General features: G+C 48.1%; 9 protein-coding genes across 9 annotated transcripts; 3 read left to right on the forward strand and 6 right to left on the reverse strand.

The window, feature by feature from the left end:
• Positions 1-38: 38 nt before the first annotated feature.
• J7337_006457 (uncharacterized protein) lies at positions 39-849 on the reverse strand (the record flags this gene model as incomplete). Its single annotated transcript, XM_044824120.1, has 2 exons — positions 39-371; positions 421-849. 2 exons carry the CDS (start codon positions 847-849, stop codon positions 39-41), a joined length of 762 nt encoding a protein of 253 aa, XP_044679777.1.
• A 386-nt stretch (positions 850-1,235) lies between these two features.
• Positions 1,236-1,904, reverse strand: J7337_006458 (uncharacterized protein; the record flags this gene model as incomplete). The annotated part of the gene is made up of 1 exon (XM_044824121.1): positions 1,236-1,904. One exon carries the CDS (start codon positions 1,902-1,904, stop codon positions 1,236-1,238), a length of 669 nt encoding a protein of 222 aa, XP_044679778.1.
• Positions 1,905-2,166: 262 nt separating this feature from the next.
• On the reverse strand, positions 2,167-3,313 carry J7337_006459 (uncharacterized protein; the record flags this gene model as incomplete). Its single annotated transcript, XM_044824122.1, has 3 exons — positions 2,167-2,634; positions 2,680-3,208; positions 3,252-3,313. The coding sequence occupies 3 exons, from the start codon at positions 3,311-3,313 to the stop codon at positions 2,167-2,169; spliced, it is 1,059 nt and encodes a 352-aa protein (XP_044679779.1).
• A 507-nt stretch (positions 3,314-3,820) lies between these two features.
• On the reverse strand, positions 3,821-4,304 carry J7337_006460 (uncharacterized protein; the record flags this gene model as incomplete). The annotated part of the gene is made up of 2 exons (XM_044824123.1): positions 3,821-4,057; positions 4,248-4,304. 2 exons carry the CDS (start codon positions 4,302-4,304, stop codon positions 3,821-3,823), a joined length of 294 nt encoding a protein of 97 aa, XP_044679780.1.
• A 665-nt stretch (positions 4,305-4,969) lies between these two features.
• Positions 4,970-6,782, forward strand: J7337_006461 (uncharacterized protein; the record flags this gene model as incomplete). The annotated part of the gene is made up of 8 exons (XM_044824124.1): positions 4,970-5,219; positions 5,266-5,354; positions 5,402-5,756; positions 5,806-5,960; positions 6,006-6,115; positions 6,165-6,252; positions 6,303-6,414; positions 6,466-6,782. The coding sequence occupies 8 exons, from the start codon at positions 4,970-4,972 to the stop codon at positions 6,780-6,782; spliced, it is 1,476 nt and encodes a 491-aa protein (XP_044679781.1).
• Positions 6,783-7,389: 607 nt separating this feature from the next.
• On the forward strand, positions 7,390-8,787 carry J7337_006462 (uncharacterized protein; the record flags this gene model as incomplete). Its single annotated transcript, XM_044824125.1, has 1 exon — positions 7,390-8,787. One exon carries the CDS (start codon positions 7,390-7,392, stop codon positions 8,785-8,787), a length of 1,398 nt encoding a protein of 465 aa, XP_044679782.1.
• Positions 8,788-11,710: 2,923 nt separating this feature from the next.
• Positions 11,711-12,613, reverse strand: J7337_006463 (uncharacterized protein; the record flags this gene model as incomplete). Its single annotated transcript, XM_044824126.1, has 1 exon — positions 11,711-12,613. One exon carries the CDS (start codon positions 12,611-12,613, stop codon positions 11,711-11,713), a length of 903 nt encoding a protein of 300 aa, XP_044679783.1.
• Positions 12,614-15,492: 2,879 nt separating this feature from the next.
• Positions 15,493-16,555, forward strand: J7337_006464 (uncharacterized protein; the record flags this gene model as incomplete). The annotated part of the gene is made up of 2 exons (XM_044824127.1): positions 15,493-15,670; positions 15,717-16,555. The coding sequence occupies 2 exons, from the start codon at positions 15,493-15,495 to the stop codon at positions 16,553-16,555; spliced, it is 1,017 nt and encodes a 338-aa protein (XP_044679784.1).
• Positions 16,556-18,267: 1,712 nt separating this feature from the next.
• Positions 18,268-18,572, reverse strand: J7337_006465 (uncharacterized protein; the record flags this gene model as incomplete). Its single annotated transcript, XM_044824128.1, has 2 exons — positions 18,268-18,316; positions 18,343-18,572. The coding sequence occupies 2 exons, from the start codon at positions 18,570-18,572 to the stop codon at positions 18,268-18,270; spliced, it is 279 nt and encodes a 92-aa protein (XP_044679785.1).
• Between the last annotated feature and the right edge of the window lie 245 nt (positions 18,573-18,817).

Below are 18,817 nucleotides of genomic sequence, written 5' to 3' on the forward strand. Positions count from 1 at the left end.
GATCCCTCTGATCCTTTCCCTCCTGCTTCAAGCCTTGTTCAATACGCAGCCTTCTCAATAATCTCCACAACCTTAGGCAGAGTCTTCTCATTCAGGAACGGACAATGCCCAGCCTCTATCTTCTCCACATTAACCCCATCTCCCATAGCACCTGCCATAGCCAATTGTCCCTGCACCGGAACCGTATTATCAATCTCGCAGACAATATACGTCTTAGGCACAGTGATATCAGTAGCGACAAAGTCGGCTGGCGTTTCGAGGGATACAGTGCTATGATTGACACATTCGCTAATTGCCTGCTTAGCTACTTCAGGGGTGCAGTCGTTGTAGAAGGCGTTTTGCGCTTTGTCGTTTAGGTAGCAGATATCGTCCTGGAAACATGTTAGCAGTATTTTGGATATGGTATTATGTGTGGCTTACTGTTCTGTCGAGAAAAGGACCATGCTGGCCTCCAGCGGCGGATAAAAGAGAAAGACCCTTTGCAGGAAGAGCAAACGCGGCGATATAGACGATGTGCGAAATGCCACCAGGCATTCCCTTCACCTCTCGCTCGTGAACCTGTAGGTCTTCGACGGCAGCGGAACCAGGAATGCCTCCGTAGCTATGGCAGACCAGCACGATCCGCTTGCCTTCATCAAGGGCGGGCTGAAGAGACTTTCGAATGGCCTCAACATCGTCTAGATGAGTCTTTCCTTTGATATCTTCATCCTTGCCAGCTGAGACGTTATCTGGTTGCAGAACTGTGAAGCCTTTATCGGTAAGTGACTGCACAAGGCCTTGGTAATGGCTTGCACGATGCCATGCACCTTGTACAATAGCGATGACTGGTCGTTCTGAGTTTGTAGACATGACGTGATGCAATGAGATCCTTGAAACGCCCAGTAACGAGGATCAACGCAAATATTTATAATTGAGCGTTAACGTCAGCACTATTACTACCCGGTGCTACCTGTTTCTCTATCAATCTTAGTCCCTTCCAAATATAGGAAGAGGTGTCTTATTTACATCTTAGATTAACTCCTTCAGGTGATTTGGCTGACAGTGCTGACAATGTGAATCCTGTCAGCGATATCGCCCAGGGTATGGGCGGCAAGTCAGCCAATGAGAGACTGAGCTATCACTCATAATGCATGTCAGCTCCAAATGTGAGAGTAGGGCTGATATTTAACTGAGAAGAAAAGTCTAGACCTTTACATAATCCCGTTCCGCTCTATAACCCATACCATTTCCCCAAATCATAGCTTGAAAGGACTCTGAGGCGGGCTCGCACCCATTGACAACTCCATACTGTTATCAATCTTTTCCATCGTCTTCTTAAACCCCTCCCTCCCCGCAATTCGTCCAAGATACTTCAAAACATTAGGATACTCCTCCAGCCCATACGGCGAAAAGTATCTCATCGTCGTGAGCGGAAACACAACCATGATATCAGCAGCCGTAAACTCCTCGCCCGCGAGCCACTCATTATTCTTAACCCGCTCATCCAACAACTTGAGCGCCTGTCTCGATTTGACTTTGCCAAACTGCACAACAGGATTATCATCGCTCAACTTGGCAGAACGAATGAGCATGATTCGACCTAGGGCAGTTTGGAGGGTTCCGTCGACGTAGTGCCACCAGTACAGGAAATCAGCGTACGCTGGGTGACTTGGGGGCAGGAAGAGAGAGCCGTTGGCGTATTTGTGGCTGATGTATTCCATGCATGCGCAGCTCTCGGCGAGGGTTGTTGCGCCGTCTGTTATGACGGGGGCGGCGCCCATGGGGTGAAGAGCCTTGAAGTCGGCGGGTGCGAGGAGGGGAGAGCGTTTGTACTGCTTGAGTTCATACTGGATGCCGAGTTCTTCGCAAAGCCAGGGGATGCGCTCTGACTGGGAGACTTGGAGGTGATGAACTGTGAGAGGCATTTTGATGAGTTGTGAGTTGATGTGATTGAGAATTGTAGGGTTGAGGTTATGAGATTGATCTGGTCAGAGTTCTTATACTGCTCCATGTCCATGTCAATCGTCATTATGGAGTTTGTGTTTTCCGTGCCGAGGCATTTCCCGGTCCCAGTGTCTAGTTCGAGACTTGATTGACCAATCATGGAATTTACCGACTCGGAGAATGTCACCGCTAGCACGATATCGTCTGCGCTAAAAACGATTTGTCATATGATAAGTAGAAGCTCTAGGGTATTTCCAGATCGACGCCAAAGTCCCAGGAGTTTTGATCTGCATCTAAGAACGATAAATCGAAATTGTCGTCGATGGAGAAAAGACCAGCCATATCAGCATCGATGAGGGAGTTGAATATGTCCAAGGCTGGCCATTCGCTGGGCCCTGAGCAAAATTGGGTCGGAGTTGGCGGGAGTATCGTGTTCGGGTCGCTCGTATTCGCCGTGCGATCTGGAGTTTGACGATCAGACGACGCGTCGCCACCTTTGGGGACGGTGGGATCTGAGGTCTCATTTCCAGCTTTGACATATCCATCCTCATCAGATCGCAACATCCCAGCAAACTGTAAAATCGACGATTTCGCAAGAGTTGCATCAACGTCAAAGTCAACGAGTGCCGAAATATCCATATACTTTGGTTCGCCAGAAATTACTGGCGGGTTGCGTTTATGAGCGTCATAAAGGCAGCGCACGTAGAGTTGCTGTCCTTGCGTTAGTCTCAGCGACATCATAATGAGAACACTTACCAGTAATGAAGCTAGTTTCCAGTAACTCGACATACCCTGTATGATCTTGACGTTGGCGTCGATGTTGGATTGAGCTCGCTCTCTAACTGATATCTCGGAACACCAGAGAAAAGGGATCTGAATAGCACAACTCGAGTAAGCTGCATATGCGACAAATATCGGCATCGAACTGAGCGGATAATCGGTAGTTAATATCGCGGAGATAAGACTGGAGATTGCACCAGCATGATCGAAGGCAACTTGGGCGGATAGTTGTCTGGCTGATGAGTAAGTCCTGTCACCTTTCGACCAGCAGAAGAGCGGAACGATGGAAGAGTGAAGTGCGCAGAGGGACTGATGATAGGTCAGGTTAGTGAGAATGATCTTGGGTAAATCCTTCCGCGGTATGATCGAGATAGTAGATGCATCGAGCTTAAAGGCCACAGGAACCTTGTTCCACCACGATGAGATATCGTTCTCAACCCTAAAGATTTCTTGGAGCCGCGAATCAAGATCAACCTCGGATCTAACAACAGACACGACAGAGGACCTTCCAAGTCAGTACAATTGTCGGCAGGTGAGATTCAACTTACCAGAGATTAAGACCTCGTATGAGCTCTGCAAAAATACTTCCCGAGCAAACTCCATTCGCCATCGTTGAAACTACTGGGCGTGAGGTCCCAGCTGCAAAGTCTTCTTCAGACCAAGGCAGCGGTAGATTCTCAATATCAGCAATCGCTTCAAAGCGAAAGAGCTTCTCGCAGCTAAAACAGTGAAACAAATAACATGTCCAGAAACGCCGTCTTCGCAGTTCAGCTTCCAGCGAAGAAGTGTTCTTTGGACCTGTCCCGTTTATATGGAGGAGTTGGCAGGCATTACCTAGCAGAGTTAGTGATGAAAAGATCTAGAGCATTGGGAATGGGCATACCCTTGTGAAGATAACTTATCCTCCAAGAACCTTGACTATGCCAGAACAGCGATAGATTGCAGAAAGCCACGAGATTATCATCGCTGAGCTCTTCTGCATCTTGGAAGACCAGCGCCCCAGCTTCTTTGGCCCATTTCGTCATGAGGCCTTGGTCTTTCAGAGCAGCTTTCCCCGAATCATCACGGTAGAAACTTGGTCGTCAGCTATGTTCAGTAGGGAATTGAGAATGGAGGCTTACTTGGCGCCCCAGGCGCAGATGCTAAGAAGAATATGAGGCTTGACGGCCTGCTCGGTAAGTGATTGCAGGAATGTGGCCTTGTGTAAGAGAAGAGTCGATTGATAGACATTGTCAAAGTATAGTTCAACCAGGGTATTGACCAAAGACGGGGCGATGCCCTGGAAGAAAGCATGGTTTGATACAGACTCGGCGTTGATATTACCTGACAGCACAGCTGGGACTAAATCCCTCGACTGAATACCATAAGAGCGTCCAGTTTTCGATGTTGTTTTTGTCACACGTCTCTTAAACTGGCTGTTGGTGTCATATTTGCAGGTGTTCTTCAACCTGACGCATCGCTTACAGCTGGGTCGTTCTCCCGAGCAGCGTATCTAGACCGCAGAGTTAATAAGACTCTTCCCGTTTTAATTTACTTTCTCTGACCTTTTGCTTTTTACAGACATCGCAAGCTTTACTCGGACGTCCCGGGGCATTAGCCATGATGGCGTATGGATATTATAAGATTGGTTTCCCGATGCATGTCAGCATCCGATATCATCGCCAAGGGAAAACAATAACCCGAAGCCTGCGTCGCTGTAATTACAGCACTAATCTTACCAACAGCATGCTCACTGGAGGAAAGAAAACTCAGGACCTTAACCCTAAGTGATAAAATTTTTTAGGTAAATCTAGCCTAAGTTTAGGGGACTCTTTACTTAGTTTATTTTAATACCCTATATCACGGTTCGGTGTTTTCTTGCCCCCCGAGGGCCAGCCAACACCTCTTCCTTAATAAAGATACCCCAGATCCAATGCAACGGACAAAGCTCACCCGATTCATATTCCTCTCGTAATTTAGGCATTTCTCGCTAGCAGGCCGATTGGTGGGTTGCCAATTACCCCGGGGTCCAAGAGTCCCTATGATTGAAGCGTCTACCGCCCCAGCGGGGGATCGACGTGCGAATTGGGGGGCTCCCCCGCAAAACAAACAAGCATAAACGGCCGTGATGCTCAGACGAGATATGACGCCGTTGGGGGACTTTTGCGCCGTCGGGCGGAGATGTACCGAGATAGCTATAAAATGAAAGCATTTCTGCGAGGTTACAGAGATTCTCAATTGGTTACAGAGCTGTTCAATTGGTTGTACAAGTCAATTGATTGCCAAAATGACGCTCTTCTCTGTCCTCGCATTCGCTGCGCTGGCGAGCGCAAAGTGGATTGTCCCCGGTGCACGTTGGTACGATACTGACGGAAACTTGTTCAACGCTCATGCAGGCGGTCTTTGCGTTGATAGGGAGAGCGGCAAGTTTTATTGGTTTGGTGAACATAAGACTGAAGAGCAAGAAGAGGGCGGCGGTATTTCGGTCTATAGTTCTGATGACCTCGCTACATGGGAGTCTCACGGTTTAGCACTGAGTTTGTCTCCCAATCAACACTTGTTATCATTACTGACATGGTATAGAACCTGAGGAGGGCCATGAGTTCGTGTCGCCAGAGAGCATTATCCAACGACCCAAAGTTCTCTACAGCGAAGAAACAGGAAAATACCATGTACGCTTTCCTCCCTGCTATCCAATCACCAAACTAACAGTTCTTAGATGTGGTGGCACGCCGACGATCGCAACTACAGCCTTCTCCTCCAAGGCCTCGCAACATCCGACAACATCGCTGGCCCCTACAAATTCCAACACGCCGTATCCCCCCTCGGAAACTGGTCCCAAGACTTTGGCGCCTTCACCGACTACAAGACCGGAAAGTCCTACGCTCTCTACTCCAACGGCGACAAAGTCGAAGGTCGCGATGTCTATGTCAGCGAGTTTAACAAGAACCTCACGGATGTGGAAAAGGTCACGTTTCGGTTTAATAAGTACGATTTCGAGGCGCCGACTATTATTCAGACGGAGAAGAGCTACTGGACTTTTATGAGTCATAAGACTGGTTATCGACCTAATAGTGAGTGACTTCGGGTGAGAGTGAGGAAGGGTGAGGCTAATTGGTGTAGATGTTGTGGCTATGAGGGCTGATAAACTTGAGGGTCCTTGGTCGCAGCCTTTCTTTGTTGCGCCGGCTTACACGAGGACGTTTAGTACGCAGAGTGGGTTCTCGTGGAGGATCAAGGGGACTAAGAAGACGACGTATCTTTACATGGCTGACCAGGTATGAAGCCCTATTCTGTGACAAGTCAAAGCTGACATTTTGAAGTGGGATCTGCCGTCGATTTGGGAGAGTCGCAATGTCTGGCTTCCTATTGAGATCGATGAGGAGAACAAAAGTCTCAAGATCGTTTGGCACGATGTTTACGATTTAAATGTGTAAGTCTATGCGCTGCGACTGGTTATCAAGTTAATGCTGACTTTGTAGTAAAACTGGTGAATGGAAACCTATCAAGGGAAAGACTTATCCCTCCAAGAACGCCAAGTTTGCTGGGAACGCTCACCTCCAAGAAGCTGTAAGTTAATCCTGCCGATTTTGTTAATTGTTATTAATGGCGGTGATTAGACCTTTGGAACGGACCATGTCATCGCGACTGGCATCTACGGCAACGACAGCACCGCCACATTCACAGTCGAGGGACAAGGCGGTGACCAATGGGTATCATTCTACCACCAAAGTAACCTCCCCTCCCTCACTCCGCCCCTTTCACATGCTAACAATCATCTAGATATCGATGACATGGGCTTTGGAGACCAGCCAATGGGTCAACCTGATCGCATCAACGGAACATGGGCAGTCCGACGAATCAGCAGTGTCGTTGTGAACGGCGACAAGGAAAAGGTGCATACTCTGTGGCAGAAGGATACTCATAAGGGAATTATTCTGTCAGCGCCTTTGCTGCTGCCGCTTAAGAAGGGGAAGAACACTATTACTGTTGGGGGTTTGGATAATGGGAAGGATGTTAAGGGTGCGGATTTGGATAGGATTGTGGTTTATCCTCCCGAGAAGAAGAAGGGAAAGCGTAGCTTCTTGGGCATCTTTTAGATATCAGGTCTCAGAGTTACTTATAATGGAGAGGGTTAGTTGAGCCTGACCTTTGACCTGATTGGTGAAGTTGCTTGAAGATTCCGTTTAACTGAAATGATACTGCACTTGCTTGATTTCAATGTGAATGCGCGCTACCTTCAAGCCCAAGAGCCATAGTGTCCGCTGGTGAATGACATATCTTTTCAAAAGATCGATTGTCCTTCGATTATGGTGGAAGAGGCCCGCTGACTGCCAGGAGATGTATAGTCTGCTCTACGACATCTTTGAATTGAGCAGGACCCTAATGCACTAGTGCAAAGTCTTTTGTTCCATACCCAATCAGAGTCGGGATGAAATCTTTCCTCTCCTTTACGTGTAGTATGCTTTGTTTGGATCCATTTGCAAAACCATTCACTGTCTTCACCCTCACAAACAAAGCTCATTGTTCATCACCATACAACAATGAATCACCGCCCAGACAAAACAGTGTCACGGCACTCATCACGCCCTTATAAAACCCTCAATTCTAATTCCTTGGAAACCAGTTGATTTCTGCCAACTTTACCAACTTCTACCTCAAAAGCAGTCCACTCGGTAAGCAGATCAGCATCAAAAGATCATCAACATGCCACTCTTTCCATGGCCAACCGCCCTTCCTTCAAAGGACCACATCCCCTCTCGCATCCTTCCATCTATCCTACTTATAGTTCCACTGCTCACAAGTCTAACCTCCATCTGGCTCTTCCTCAATGATATCTGGACACAAGTATTCTGCACGCTCTTCATTCTGAGGTATCACCGGCTATTAGGCCATGTTGTTGGGTCGTGGATGTATCGTCCTGCAGAGGTAAAGCAGGATCCTTCGTTCTCGAGGAATGATGTTACTGTTATTCTTCCAACTATTGATCCTCATGGTCCTGACTTTCGGGAGTGTGTGGAGAGTATCCTTGCGAATAACCCTGCTTGTATGTTGGTTGTTACGGTTGGTGCTGTTCTGAGAGAGGAATGCATGACTGTTCTGCGAAAACTAAGCATTGATGCGCCTCATATTGAGATCTCTGTTTCAGCGCTTCCGGAGCCGAGTAAGAGAAGACAGATCACTCATGCTATGCCAAGTGTCACTACGCCTGTTACAATTTTCGCAGACGATCATGTCTTCTGGCCAAGAAACTTTATCCCCTCTGTTCTTGCGCCCTTCGAAGACCAGAGTGTCGGTATGGTAGCCACTAAAAAACGAGTTCGTCGCACAACACCAGGAGTCTGGACATGGCTTTCCATCGTCAACTTTATCGCATGCAACTACCTGCAGCGTCACAACTGGGAACTCCGTGCATCAAACGCCATCGACGGTGGAGTGTTCGTCATCTCAGGCAGAACAGCGGCGTACCGCACTGAATTCCTCAACAACACTGACCTTCTCCAGCGCTTCTGCAATGAAAAGCTCTGCTTTGGACTTTTCGGTGGTCAGGGCTTGGGACCCGATGATGATAACTTTTTGACGAGAGAGGGCATGAAGAAGAAGTGGCTTGTCAAGTTTCAGGACACAGAGGATGCGACTATTGAGACGACGCTTGGTGAGTCGCCCAAGTTCAAGGATCAGTTGCTTCGCTGGGCACGTACGACTTTTCGAAGTAATCCAGTCATGCTTCGTGATCCGGATTTCATCTCCCGGTATACATGGAGTTGCTTCATGGTGTACTGGGCCGGTCTTATAAACTTTGCTATACTCTGGGATGCAGCGCTCATCACGACGTTTGCCCTTGCTGAAGACTTCAATGCCGGTGGATTGGTGATCTTCTTAGTGTTCATGTTCTGGACAAAAATTATCAAGATCATCCCTCACTTTCTCCAGTATCCTTCTGATTTTCCGCTTGTTATTTGTCAAGTTGTGTTTGGGTATGTCCATAGCTTCATTAAGCTTTGGGCGCTGGTCACGTTCTGGGATTGTGGTTGGTCCGGTAGAAATCTGAGCGAGGTTAACCCTGAGCATGTTGGGCTTGATACGTCGTTTTATCAGGTCTAGTAGGGGTGGCTGAAATGCTTGTGGAGTTGATTTGTTAGGACATGTAGAATACAATGTCTGGAATTGATGCTGAATTGAGCTATACTTCTAAAGCATCTGGAAATCATCCTTTACCCAACCTTGGTTTACTCGCTGCCGATTAGATAAGTGATAGGTCGAAAACGATATAATCATCCAGGTGAGACTATTTCGGAAGTGCTAGCTTGACGCTCTCAGATCACAAGTCAACTAGCTACGCTTTTTGTAGAGTTATGAAGCGAGTGCTCAATACCCCTGCTACGTATGTGTGTTTGATATTGGATTAGTTGATAAGCTCTCAGTTGGTATTAGGCTGTTACGTCTAAGTCTGATATGTTGCCTGACGTATGTATCAAGCATTTGACTTGCTCATATCCAATGTGCTCTTCCCTGCATCCGCCCTAATGACGGAGGTCAAAGATGGAGTTTCCTCCTTGCAGGACCTTGGTTAGTCCAGATACAGCTGCGAAAGTGTAGTTGTCAGAGATGAGCTTTAGATCAATACGTGACTGAACACGCCTTCACCTCGGAAATTAAGCTGAAGGTGATCACAGAAGGAACTCCTTTGTTGGAGTGATTCAATGGAAGATCTCAGCCAGCCTCCTTTGTTGTGTGGAAGGTGATAGGCGATGGGGTAGTTAGGCTTTCGTCAGAGGCAGGTTGACCAATTGCACGACACTCACAATCATAAAATGATGGGCCAGGTGAAGACAGACAGCTACAGAAAATACAAATCCGAATCTGGCGAACCAACATAAGTATGCCCTCGTTATCGTTTACTGATTGATACTAGGTTATCTGTGCCAGAAAAAGCTCTCAGCCACAAGTCTCAACTGCAAATAACACTTCTAGATAGCTAAAGCTTATGACGTCTCAGCGAGACATATCAAGCCAATACACTAAAAGAATATCATTTAACTTTAGCTTTTAGAAGGTAATCCGCAAATAGCATTAATAAAGATAACTCTCCTGATTGAAAGCAGAATAAAATGATTTTATAATAGTTCAGTCAGTAACCTTACTGGCAGCTGCTGGAGTATAAGAAGCCGTCCTGATCCCTCATTGCTAGAGTCCCTCCCTCCCTTTTACCTGATCGGAAAAATATCTTCCTTTTCAAAACCAACCCGCCTCCTCACTCTCATCACGTTATCCACGTCCCAAACTCCAAAATTTATTCCCACCCTCCCTCTATCAATCTGATAACCTCCACATACACCAGCCCCCTATTACATTCACTAGCCATAATGTGCTGTGGCGGCCGCAGTTCAACATCCACACTCCAGAGCAAGCCCTTCGATGGACCATTTCGATCTCGGCCGAGCCCGAGTCTCGGGACTCGGGCTATGGGGCATGGTGCTAGCTCACGCGCCTCTCAACCTGCGTCTCGTGGGTTCTCTACATCCATGAGCAGTGCATCTAAGACCTCTGGTTTTAAAGCAAGTCGATGGTAGCTCTGATGGATCCCCAGCCTTCGAGCTGGCACTACGAACTTTCGCTGTTTTTGTCTTCACACGATCAGCCTTACGGTTCGAAGAAATAGCCGCGTCCTTTCTGATCTTTTGAGTTCGGATATGATTACAAGATCATTCACTCTGACAGTGAAAAGTGGGTATGCTCCCCATTTCACTTATCTGCGACGCTTACTGAAGGGAGGAATGGGAGGATTAAAACGCACTTGTCAGAGAGAGTTGCTATTTAGGTATCATGAAATGGCCTGGGACGGCAATACTCCCCAGTCTTCAATATGGAGGACCTAGAGCAGCTTTCCACATATCCAAGTCTCAATGAAAAGTTTTCTAGAAAACACAAGGCAAAAAATCCTGAAATGTGCAAAGTTTATTTGGCAAACACAGTTGACCTCAGGGCTGTGGCCTAGAATGGTGGATTTTATAAATTAAACACATGTCTGAGACCTCAAATCAGAAAGCATCTTTGCAGCTTAGACTCGGTTTACTATTGAGACATGTGCTTTGACAGTAGTAAGTTTAATGCTCTAAAAGGACTTAGAACGCAAACTCATACGTCGACAGTCTGCCGTTGGTGCCTAGGCACATCTTCGCTTTAGAGTTCAATAATTCTGGAGCTTGAGTGTACAGATGGTGTTTCTCATTGGACTACAACGGAATTCTAAATCTATTTATGATATTCAAGATGGTGATTAGCCAATGGTATTAAATCTTGTTAGAACAAGATTTCATTTTGTAAATGCCCAGGTTCTAGCATCATAGGGTTCAAGCGGAGGCTATGAAAGGTGATCCGGTGTTCAAAAGCCTGTAATTTCTGCTTCTATACATCAACCTTGCAACCATTACCTCTTCCTCAAGACATTAGGCCAACCTCTCAAGCCACCGAGCTTTGAGCCTCAATCTCAGTTCAACCAGCCTCTTTTCGTAAAGATTTAATAAGCAACCAATCCACCGCCTCTTAGACTTTCACTAGATTCTTTGTGCCGGAACAAGGTCTCAGCCACAAGTCTCAACTGTAGATAACACGTCGAGCCCACTATTTGGACATCAATACCATGTTTACTAACTAATTGCTACATAAAAACAAATATGATGACTTGTTGACCGGCCTTGAGGCGTATGAGATGCTCCAATCCCACGGCCAAGAAAAGTTAGCTCAATTAGACTTTGATCATGTGCTTCATCTTGTGCGGCGGTCGTTGTTCTATAAGCATGGTCGAACCAGACCACAAGTGACTCTCATCGATACAAACAGGGAATAAAAGGGCCAAGTTTCGGGACGTACGAAGCACCAGGCACTGGAGCATCGGGGACGGCGTAACATGGGTGCAGGCCCCATGTCACGATGTATAGTTATAGAAGTGGAGGGCATTAGCGGGACTTTATTAAGAAGAGATCAACACTGGACAGAAAATATGATAGACCTGCATTCCATTCTCCTAGTTCTTAAAAGCCCCATTGGACAGCTCATCCTCCAAATCGTAGTAAGCCTGAAACTCGCAGTAACAAATCTCAGGATCACTCTCAACATCAAAGTTGAAATTGGCCTCCTCATCGTCGATCAGCACCTTGGGCAAGCCATTCGCCGCCGCAGCCTCAGCGAGAAGCTGAACACGACAGCTCCTCTCCATAGACGTATACAGCCACGCTGCCTCGTCCACGGTTTGTCCAACGGTTAGAATACCGTGGTTTCGCAGGATGCAGCCTTTTCCTTTGGGTCCCATTGCTGCTGCGATGCGGTCTCCTTCTTCACTTCCCAAAACAACACCGCCGTAACTATCATAAACGCTATGCGCATCTCCTCGGAATTTACACACATCTTGCGTCAACATCTCAAGACGCTTTCCAAACACAGACCAAGCTTTTCCATGAATGCTATGACAGTGGCAAATAGCATGAACATCGCTCCTCGCCTTATGAATAGAAGCATGGATCAAAAACCCCGCTGAGTTAGGCGGCCGCGTACGGTTTCCCCCAATGACCTCCCCCTTCAGATTGACAAGGATCATATCGCTGACTTTCAAAAGGCCAAAGTGGCGGCCTAGGGGGTTTGTCCAGAAAGCATCGGTGAATTCGGGGTCGCGCACGGAAATGTGACCGCTTATGCCTTCGACGTAGCCTTCGCGATGCCAGTGGCGAAAGGCGGCGGCCATGTGCTCGAGCTGCCATTGGCGCTGGGAGGCGAAGTTTGGGTGCGTGGGGATGCCGCGGAGGACGACGTCGCCGTGAGACATTGCTTGAAGGGGGGTTTTATCTTTGAGTTCATGGCCGTGGGTGGGTTTGGAGTTGGGGGAGATGGTGAGGGTGCCGCTTTGGGCTTGAATGGTGGTGGTTGAAGACATGACTGATATGAGTGAGGTTGATGATGTTTCTTGTCGACGTTGAATTCTGAGTTGGCTTTTGGTCTTTTATGTCTTTGTTATTCTTCATTTATCATTGGCGTGCGCCCTCTAAATACCCTCTGCTAGTCATGATTGCGGGGAAACGCCTTGTTCAGATCAAATGGTGCTTATCATAAGCGGGACCGGAATCTTGGCCCGGTTAATGTAGCATCAAATCTTGAGGATGAAAAGCGTCAATTAAAGGCGTGGACGGCAAATTGCAAGAATTCTTTAGTGAAAAGAGGGCGCATAGGATAAAAATCCAGACCGGATAGACGTTACTTCTTTGAGGTCCGGTCAGACCAATTGGATGCGACGGATAGTCGTCAGCGGGTATACGGCCCGGTCATAGGTCAAAAACTTTATATGCGACTGTCAGTGCCGGATCATGATGATATCCCGGTTGTGCTCCTCCATTCTCTCTTCGCCTTCCATATCGCACTGTTCCCAAGACGGACCAGTTCGGAAATGAACCGGTTCAGCTCTTGAATACAGTCGATATCATTATCCGTCAAGTCCGCCATCGGCATATCCTGGAACAGTGTTGCGCAGCCCGCTAAGAGATCAAGATCGTTTCGGGCCCGTGGATCAGACTGATGGAGGAGAAGGTTCATGAACAGTGTCATGGCTGCTATCGGTGGATAAATAGCGATATGACTGTTAATGTTAGAATAGATTGAGTAAAGAGGCCTGTTAGACTTACCCAAACATGTCCTCTTGAAGGATATCTATATGTGACTTGAAGATCTGAAGAGTAGTGCGACTCGCCTCAAGAGAGATATCACTACTTGAATGATAAACGCTATGTAGATCATCGGGAAGTTTATCGTCTACTCCATATAGTGCACCGCATCTCCGGACGGCGGTATGAATCATCGTCATTAGGTACTTGTACTCCAGCTGCAGATGGATGCATCTTATTCTTTGAACAAAAGACATATCTGGGTGCAGGAGTGGATGTTCTGAACTCATAGACCACTTCGGCCTATAAGCCACAGGAATACTTGAGCGCCACGTCTCGAGATCAACATCCAGTTGGCGAACTTGTCCGAGAATCGCTGCATCCAATAGTTTCGAATTGTCCAGCGAGCAGAGAAACAGACAAATCTTTTCTTTGATCTGCGACAGGCAAAGGTCCTGCGAGAAGCACATAGAGCCGTCTTGGAGGAACATCCCACCTTGAGTAGTGCCAACCCGGTCCTGATATACCCTTGCCCAATCATCCGGCAGCGTCAGGTCACAATAGTCCCTCGTCAGACATGGTGGTCTTCTGTATCTTAGGGCTATATCTTTGTCGAGAATGTAGCACAGCCAGAAGAGGTTCCGGATATGTCTTTGCCGACGATCAACTCCAGTGTCTGGCCCGGATGGATGTGCGATGTAGCCTTTCAGATCGTATATAGCACGGCAGGCGTAGGGATGAAGTTCAGCAGCGGCACTCCACTGGCCTGAGAGCAGATGATATATTTGCTGAAATGTGTCAGGGCAGAGTACATATTGCTTAGAGCAACGTTGACTTACAAGCATGATGACTGTTTGAAGGCTTTCCAGGGTGCTCTGGCCAAGTAACTGCGGCAAATAGCTGTGCGACACACGTATATAGGCATCACCATCATCGAGCTGCAGCAGAGAGCCTTTCAACCGTGAACACAGAGCCATGAACGCCAAAAAGCACACCTGCGCTGACTGTGACTCGGTATAAGCCGCCGCCAACGTCTCCTCAACAAGCGCGACGTCAATGACGGGATATAAAAGTCGCCAGGGTGAAGTGAAGAACGAACTTAAGAATGCTTCTATCGTCTGTCGTCCCGGAAAGGTGAATGGTGGCGATGAGCTACTAAAATGATGTTTTTGTGATCCAAAGAGACGGAATCCATCTAGGGAGACATCTTCGCCGATCTTGGAGGATATCCACTCTCGACCTTGGAGGGAATTGATGGGTATGCCTTTGAAGTACCAGTGCTGTCCGAGACAAGTCCAGATCGATACCGATGCAGCATTTTCGCAATTCTGTTGAATATATGGCGAGATGCAACCCGTTGTATCCTCAGAATTACCTCGCAACGTTGGAAGTGGACTGGCGGCCCGAGTTGCACTAATCTCGGAGCGCATCTGCACAAGAGATGCTTCAAGCTCAGCGACTCGGCTTTCCAGTGTCGCCACTTTCTTTACCAATGCGCCTCTATAGTGTGTCAGCCAGGTCCCTTCTCGTACGTGGTCGCAAAGGAACTTACACCACATTTGGTGTACTGTGTGACTCCCTGGTCGTCACGCACTCGATATGAAGCTTCGAGCAGCGTTCACACCGCCCTTCGGGATCTCGCCTGACGCATTGGATCTAGTTTATTCTCGTTAGTCTACGGATAATTCGGGGATTGAGTCGTGGGGTGTGTTTCCTTTCTTTTGGAGCAGCCGTCACAGGCTCGTAGTCTCGGAGGCATTGTTGGTTGAGTTGTTGGCGATTTCCAGCGGAGGAGCGGATTCCGTGGTGGTTTTAATGCGCTGTGGTCTAAGAGGATGAGCTAACCTGAATGTCTCAAGTGCAGCAGGTTCGCTACGCTGATTGGTGAGTTGGTTATTCTGATGGGGAGGCGCGGATTCCGCATGCCCGCTGTGGGGTTACGGCTTTTATTCTCATGCATGGCACTATTATGTTTATGTTGATCACCTAGCTGCAGTAATGATAGCAAACCTGCAAACAGGTGGACTATGTTCGAATGGCTTGATATGTGGAACCCAACAAAGTAATAGAAGGAGTATAAATAGAGCCCTTACCTCCTATCACTCAGCCGCATTTTCACAACGTCAACTATCTATCGTTTTGCCCTTCAACGCTCACAATGGCTTCTATCAAGCTACCAAAGGCCACCTGGTCTCGCATCGCTTCCAGCGAGCGTCTATGCCGTTCCTCTCAGGCTGTCTCTACGGTAGATCAGAAGATCTACATCTTTGGTGGCGAGTTGTTCCCACGTGAACCAGTCGACAACAGAGTCGATGTAGTCAGCCTCGATGCCCAGGGTATGCTGACAGTCAACTACTTTTCAACCCTTACTAATTATCACAGATCACGGCGCCCAAACTCTAACGGCTCCCGATAAAACACCCTCACCTCGAGTCGGCAGCCCAAGCACCACCATCGGAAGCAACATCTTCCTCTTCTCCGGCCGCGGGGGTCTCGAGATGAAGCCCATCGAAGAAAATGGAGCTATATGGCGGTACAACACAGTCGAAAATACGTGGGACTCTATCGAGCCCGCTGATCCTTCTGCGCCTTTCCCAGACGGTCGAAGCTACCATTGCATCACTTCAAATGGCGTTGACCAGCTTTACCTCCACTCTGGATGCCCTGAGCAGAACAGACTTCACGACCTTTGGGTTTTTGACGTGGCCAAAATGGCATGGGCTGAGCTTCCTTGTGCACCAGGTCCTGCGCGTGGTGGCTCATCGATCGCATTTCACGGCGGGAAGTTGTATCGCATGAACGGCTTCGATGGCAAGACAGAACAGGGCGGTGCGCTGGACATCTATGACATTAAGACTAGTTCATGGTCTACTGTTACTTACAAGCCAGATGGCGCTGAAGGTCCTGAAGCGAGGAGTGTCGCAACACTACTGGCGATCTCAGGGCAAAGCAGGACATTTTTAGTGACTATGTTTGGCGAGAGAGACCCTAGCGCTCTAGGCCACGCTGGTGCTGGAAAGATGCTGTCTGACGTCTGGGCTTTTGACATTGAGGTGAGGACCTGGCAGAGAGTAGAGGTTGGTGCCGATGGACCTGTTGCTAGGGGATGGTTTGACGCTGATGTTGTTCGGGATGGAGTTGTAAAGGATGCTATGGTTGTCCATGGAGGTCTTGGGGGAGATAATCAAAGACTTGGTGATGTTTGGGTATTGCGTTTTTAGGCCCGGATTATGATCCGGATCGAAGGAAGCGGTCTCTGAGATCAACGCATCATTGGCGCCCCAGACCGCTAACTACGATAGCTGCCTTGATCAGTGAGCATAGTTCTCTGTCTCCCTTGCTAAGCGAGGATACAATTAGAGCACCATGACACTTGTTCGAATGAAAAGTCCATATTGCATTCCCCGCATAAATATGAACAGGACGTAGACTAAGATTGGTGTGAGTGCGCTAGTACAATATTATGCGTCTCCTATTCGACCGTTCCGCTGCAAGGATACACACCGGTGTCCCCAAATCACCTTTAGACGGCCGCTTCGTGATAAAGGCACAGCTAACAGCCTGGTACCCATCACGATATTGCCGCAGGACAATGGGTACTCTCAGCCCCTGTAAGACCCATACTTCATCTCCATCCGTAATGGAGACAAGACCGTTGCCAAACCATCCTTCGGCGCTGTTAAAATCTGCATCTGGCCATGATTTCATGCCCACCTTGATTCTTGTAATGAAGGTCCCATAAACCCTTAGGCAGTACGCTTGCATCTGGTCGTTTGGGTCTGTAATGGTTTCGAAAGCACATTGTGGAGATTCTTGGGGCATGATGCTCCAGATGGGAGGTTGCTTATCCGTAAAGTCCATATCCGCGGCTTCGGTACTGCTCCAATCGGCCACCCAGGAAGAGACGTCAAGATTCTTACGTTGAACCAATCTGGTAGCTTGCGCTAGGACACCTAGACTATCTTCCTTTTCGATTATTGCTCTGGTAGTCATTATCATGACCTCGCTTGCACTCAAGCCACTTGAATAGTCAGGAAAGATGTTGTATCCTGGCGAAGCCAAGCCGAGCATAGCATATACTCGATCACGATCATCGGAAGATTTACAAGATCGAGAGTGTGATAATAGAGTCTTGATGTCCATGCTGCCGCTCCAGCGGATCTTCATCCTCAATGCGTTTCGCACATGGTCGACTTGGCGATGGAGGTCTCTTTCCTGAACGATGTCGTGGATGTGGTCAAGTTGGCAAGCCTCGGGACCATCCATCGGGAGCCCGCTCGAAAGGAGATAAAGAGTCCGGTTCATCAGAAACCATCCGTGTATTTCGCAAAAGTCTTGCAGGACCTTGCTGCACCGCTCCCATGAGGCGGAATAGTGTCCGAACATAAAACTCACTTGTCCAGATACTATGAATTCCTGGCAGATCCAGGCTCGATTCCACCATGGGCTGCTGAGCAGGTCGCAGAATGCAATCCATCCGTTGGCAAACTTGTCGCTGCCGGTGCGGTCCAAGAGATAGTGTAGTACGCGAAACTGTTGCTCTGTATAACGCCTATTACGCTTGCGTCTGGAGGTGTCGGACCGTATGGCACTTTCAAAGATTGCCCCTTGTGGTTCGGCCCCCTCTTTGGTACCTAATTCACCTTGTCTGTTGCATTGCAATGTCCCATCGTCTTGAAAAGTGACAGCATCACACAGGTCATTGAACCATTTCAGTCCCTCGCCACTAGTCGGTGATGTCGATAAGCAAGCCAGAGTTCGTTCGGCGGACTGGTAAATCTCCCTCATGAAGCCGACTTGGTGCGATCTCTCACTTAAATTGTGCTGATTGATGCATAACTGATCGACCCAGAGTCGGAGTGGTCCTTGTCCAGACGATTGCATCCAATACTGTCGAGCGAGTACCAGTGCATGATGCAAATTCGCAAAGATATTACACCTGACTCCGTTTACCAGGATTTTCTTTGTGTCTGTCGGGTCTCCTGCGCAATATGACAGCGCAAGATACCTTTTTCGGGCGTTGGTCAACAATGTCGCAGGCAGTAGCTTACACTCCAGTATACCGCCATCGCCAGTTTGTGTCGAAATTTCGAGAAGTCGAATCTCCTTGTTGCTTATATCGAGACTCTGGTACAGGTTCGCGGAATAGAAAGTCGTATTTTCCGGGGTTTTGAAGATATCGAGCCCTGGTGCCGTATTGCGGGCTGACCCCGCATTTGCTGCGGTGTTTGTCGCCATTGCGAAGAAACCTGTCTTCAAAAAAGTTGCCCAGGGCCAGATGAAGGGGGGGGAATTTGGATCAATTGGAATACACTGAGTGAGTGGTCGACCATAGTTGAATTTTCAAGGAGGAAAAGATTTTGTTAGTTGAGGCTGTGTTCAGGCTACTAATGCTTTGGGGCCACTCATCCGCCTTCAAATATGCCTTGCAGCCTAATGCTGCCGCACGTTGAAAGAAAGCGAGAATCAATGACATCTGATTG

The sequence above is a fragment of the Fusarium musae genome, chromosome 5 (genome assembly GCF_019915245.1).
Source record: "Fusarium musae strain F31 chromosome 5, whole genome shotgun sequence".
NCBI classification, from domain to species: Eukaryota; Fungi; Ascomycota; class Sordariomycetes; order Hypocreales; family Nectriaceae; genus Fusarium; species Fusarium musae.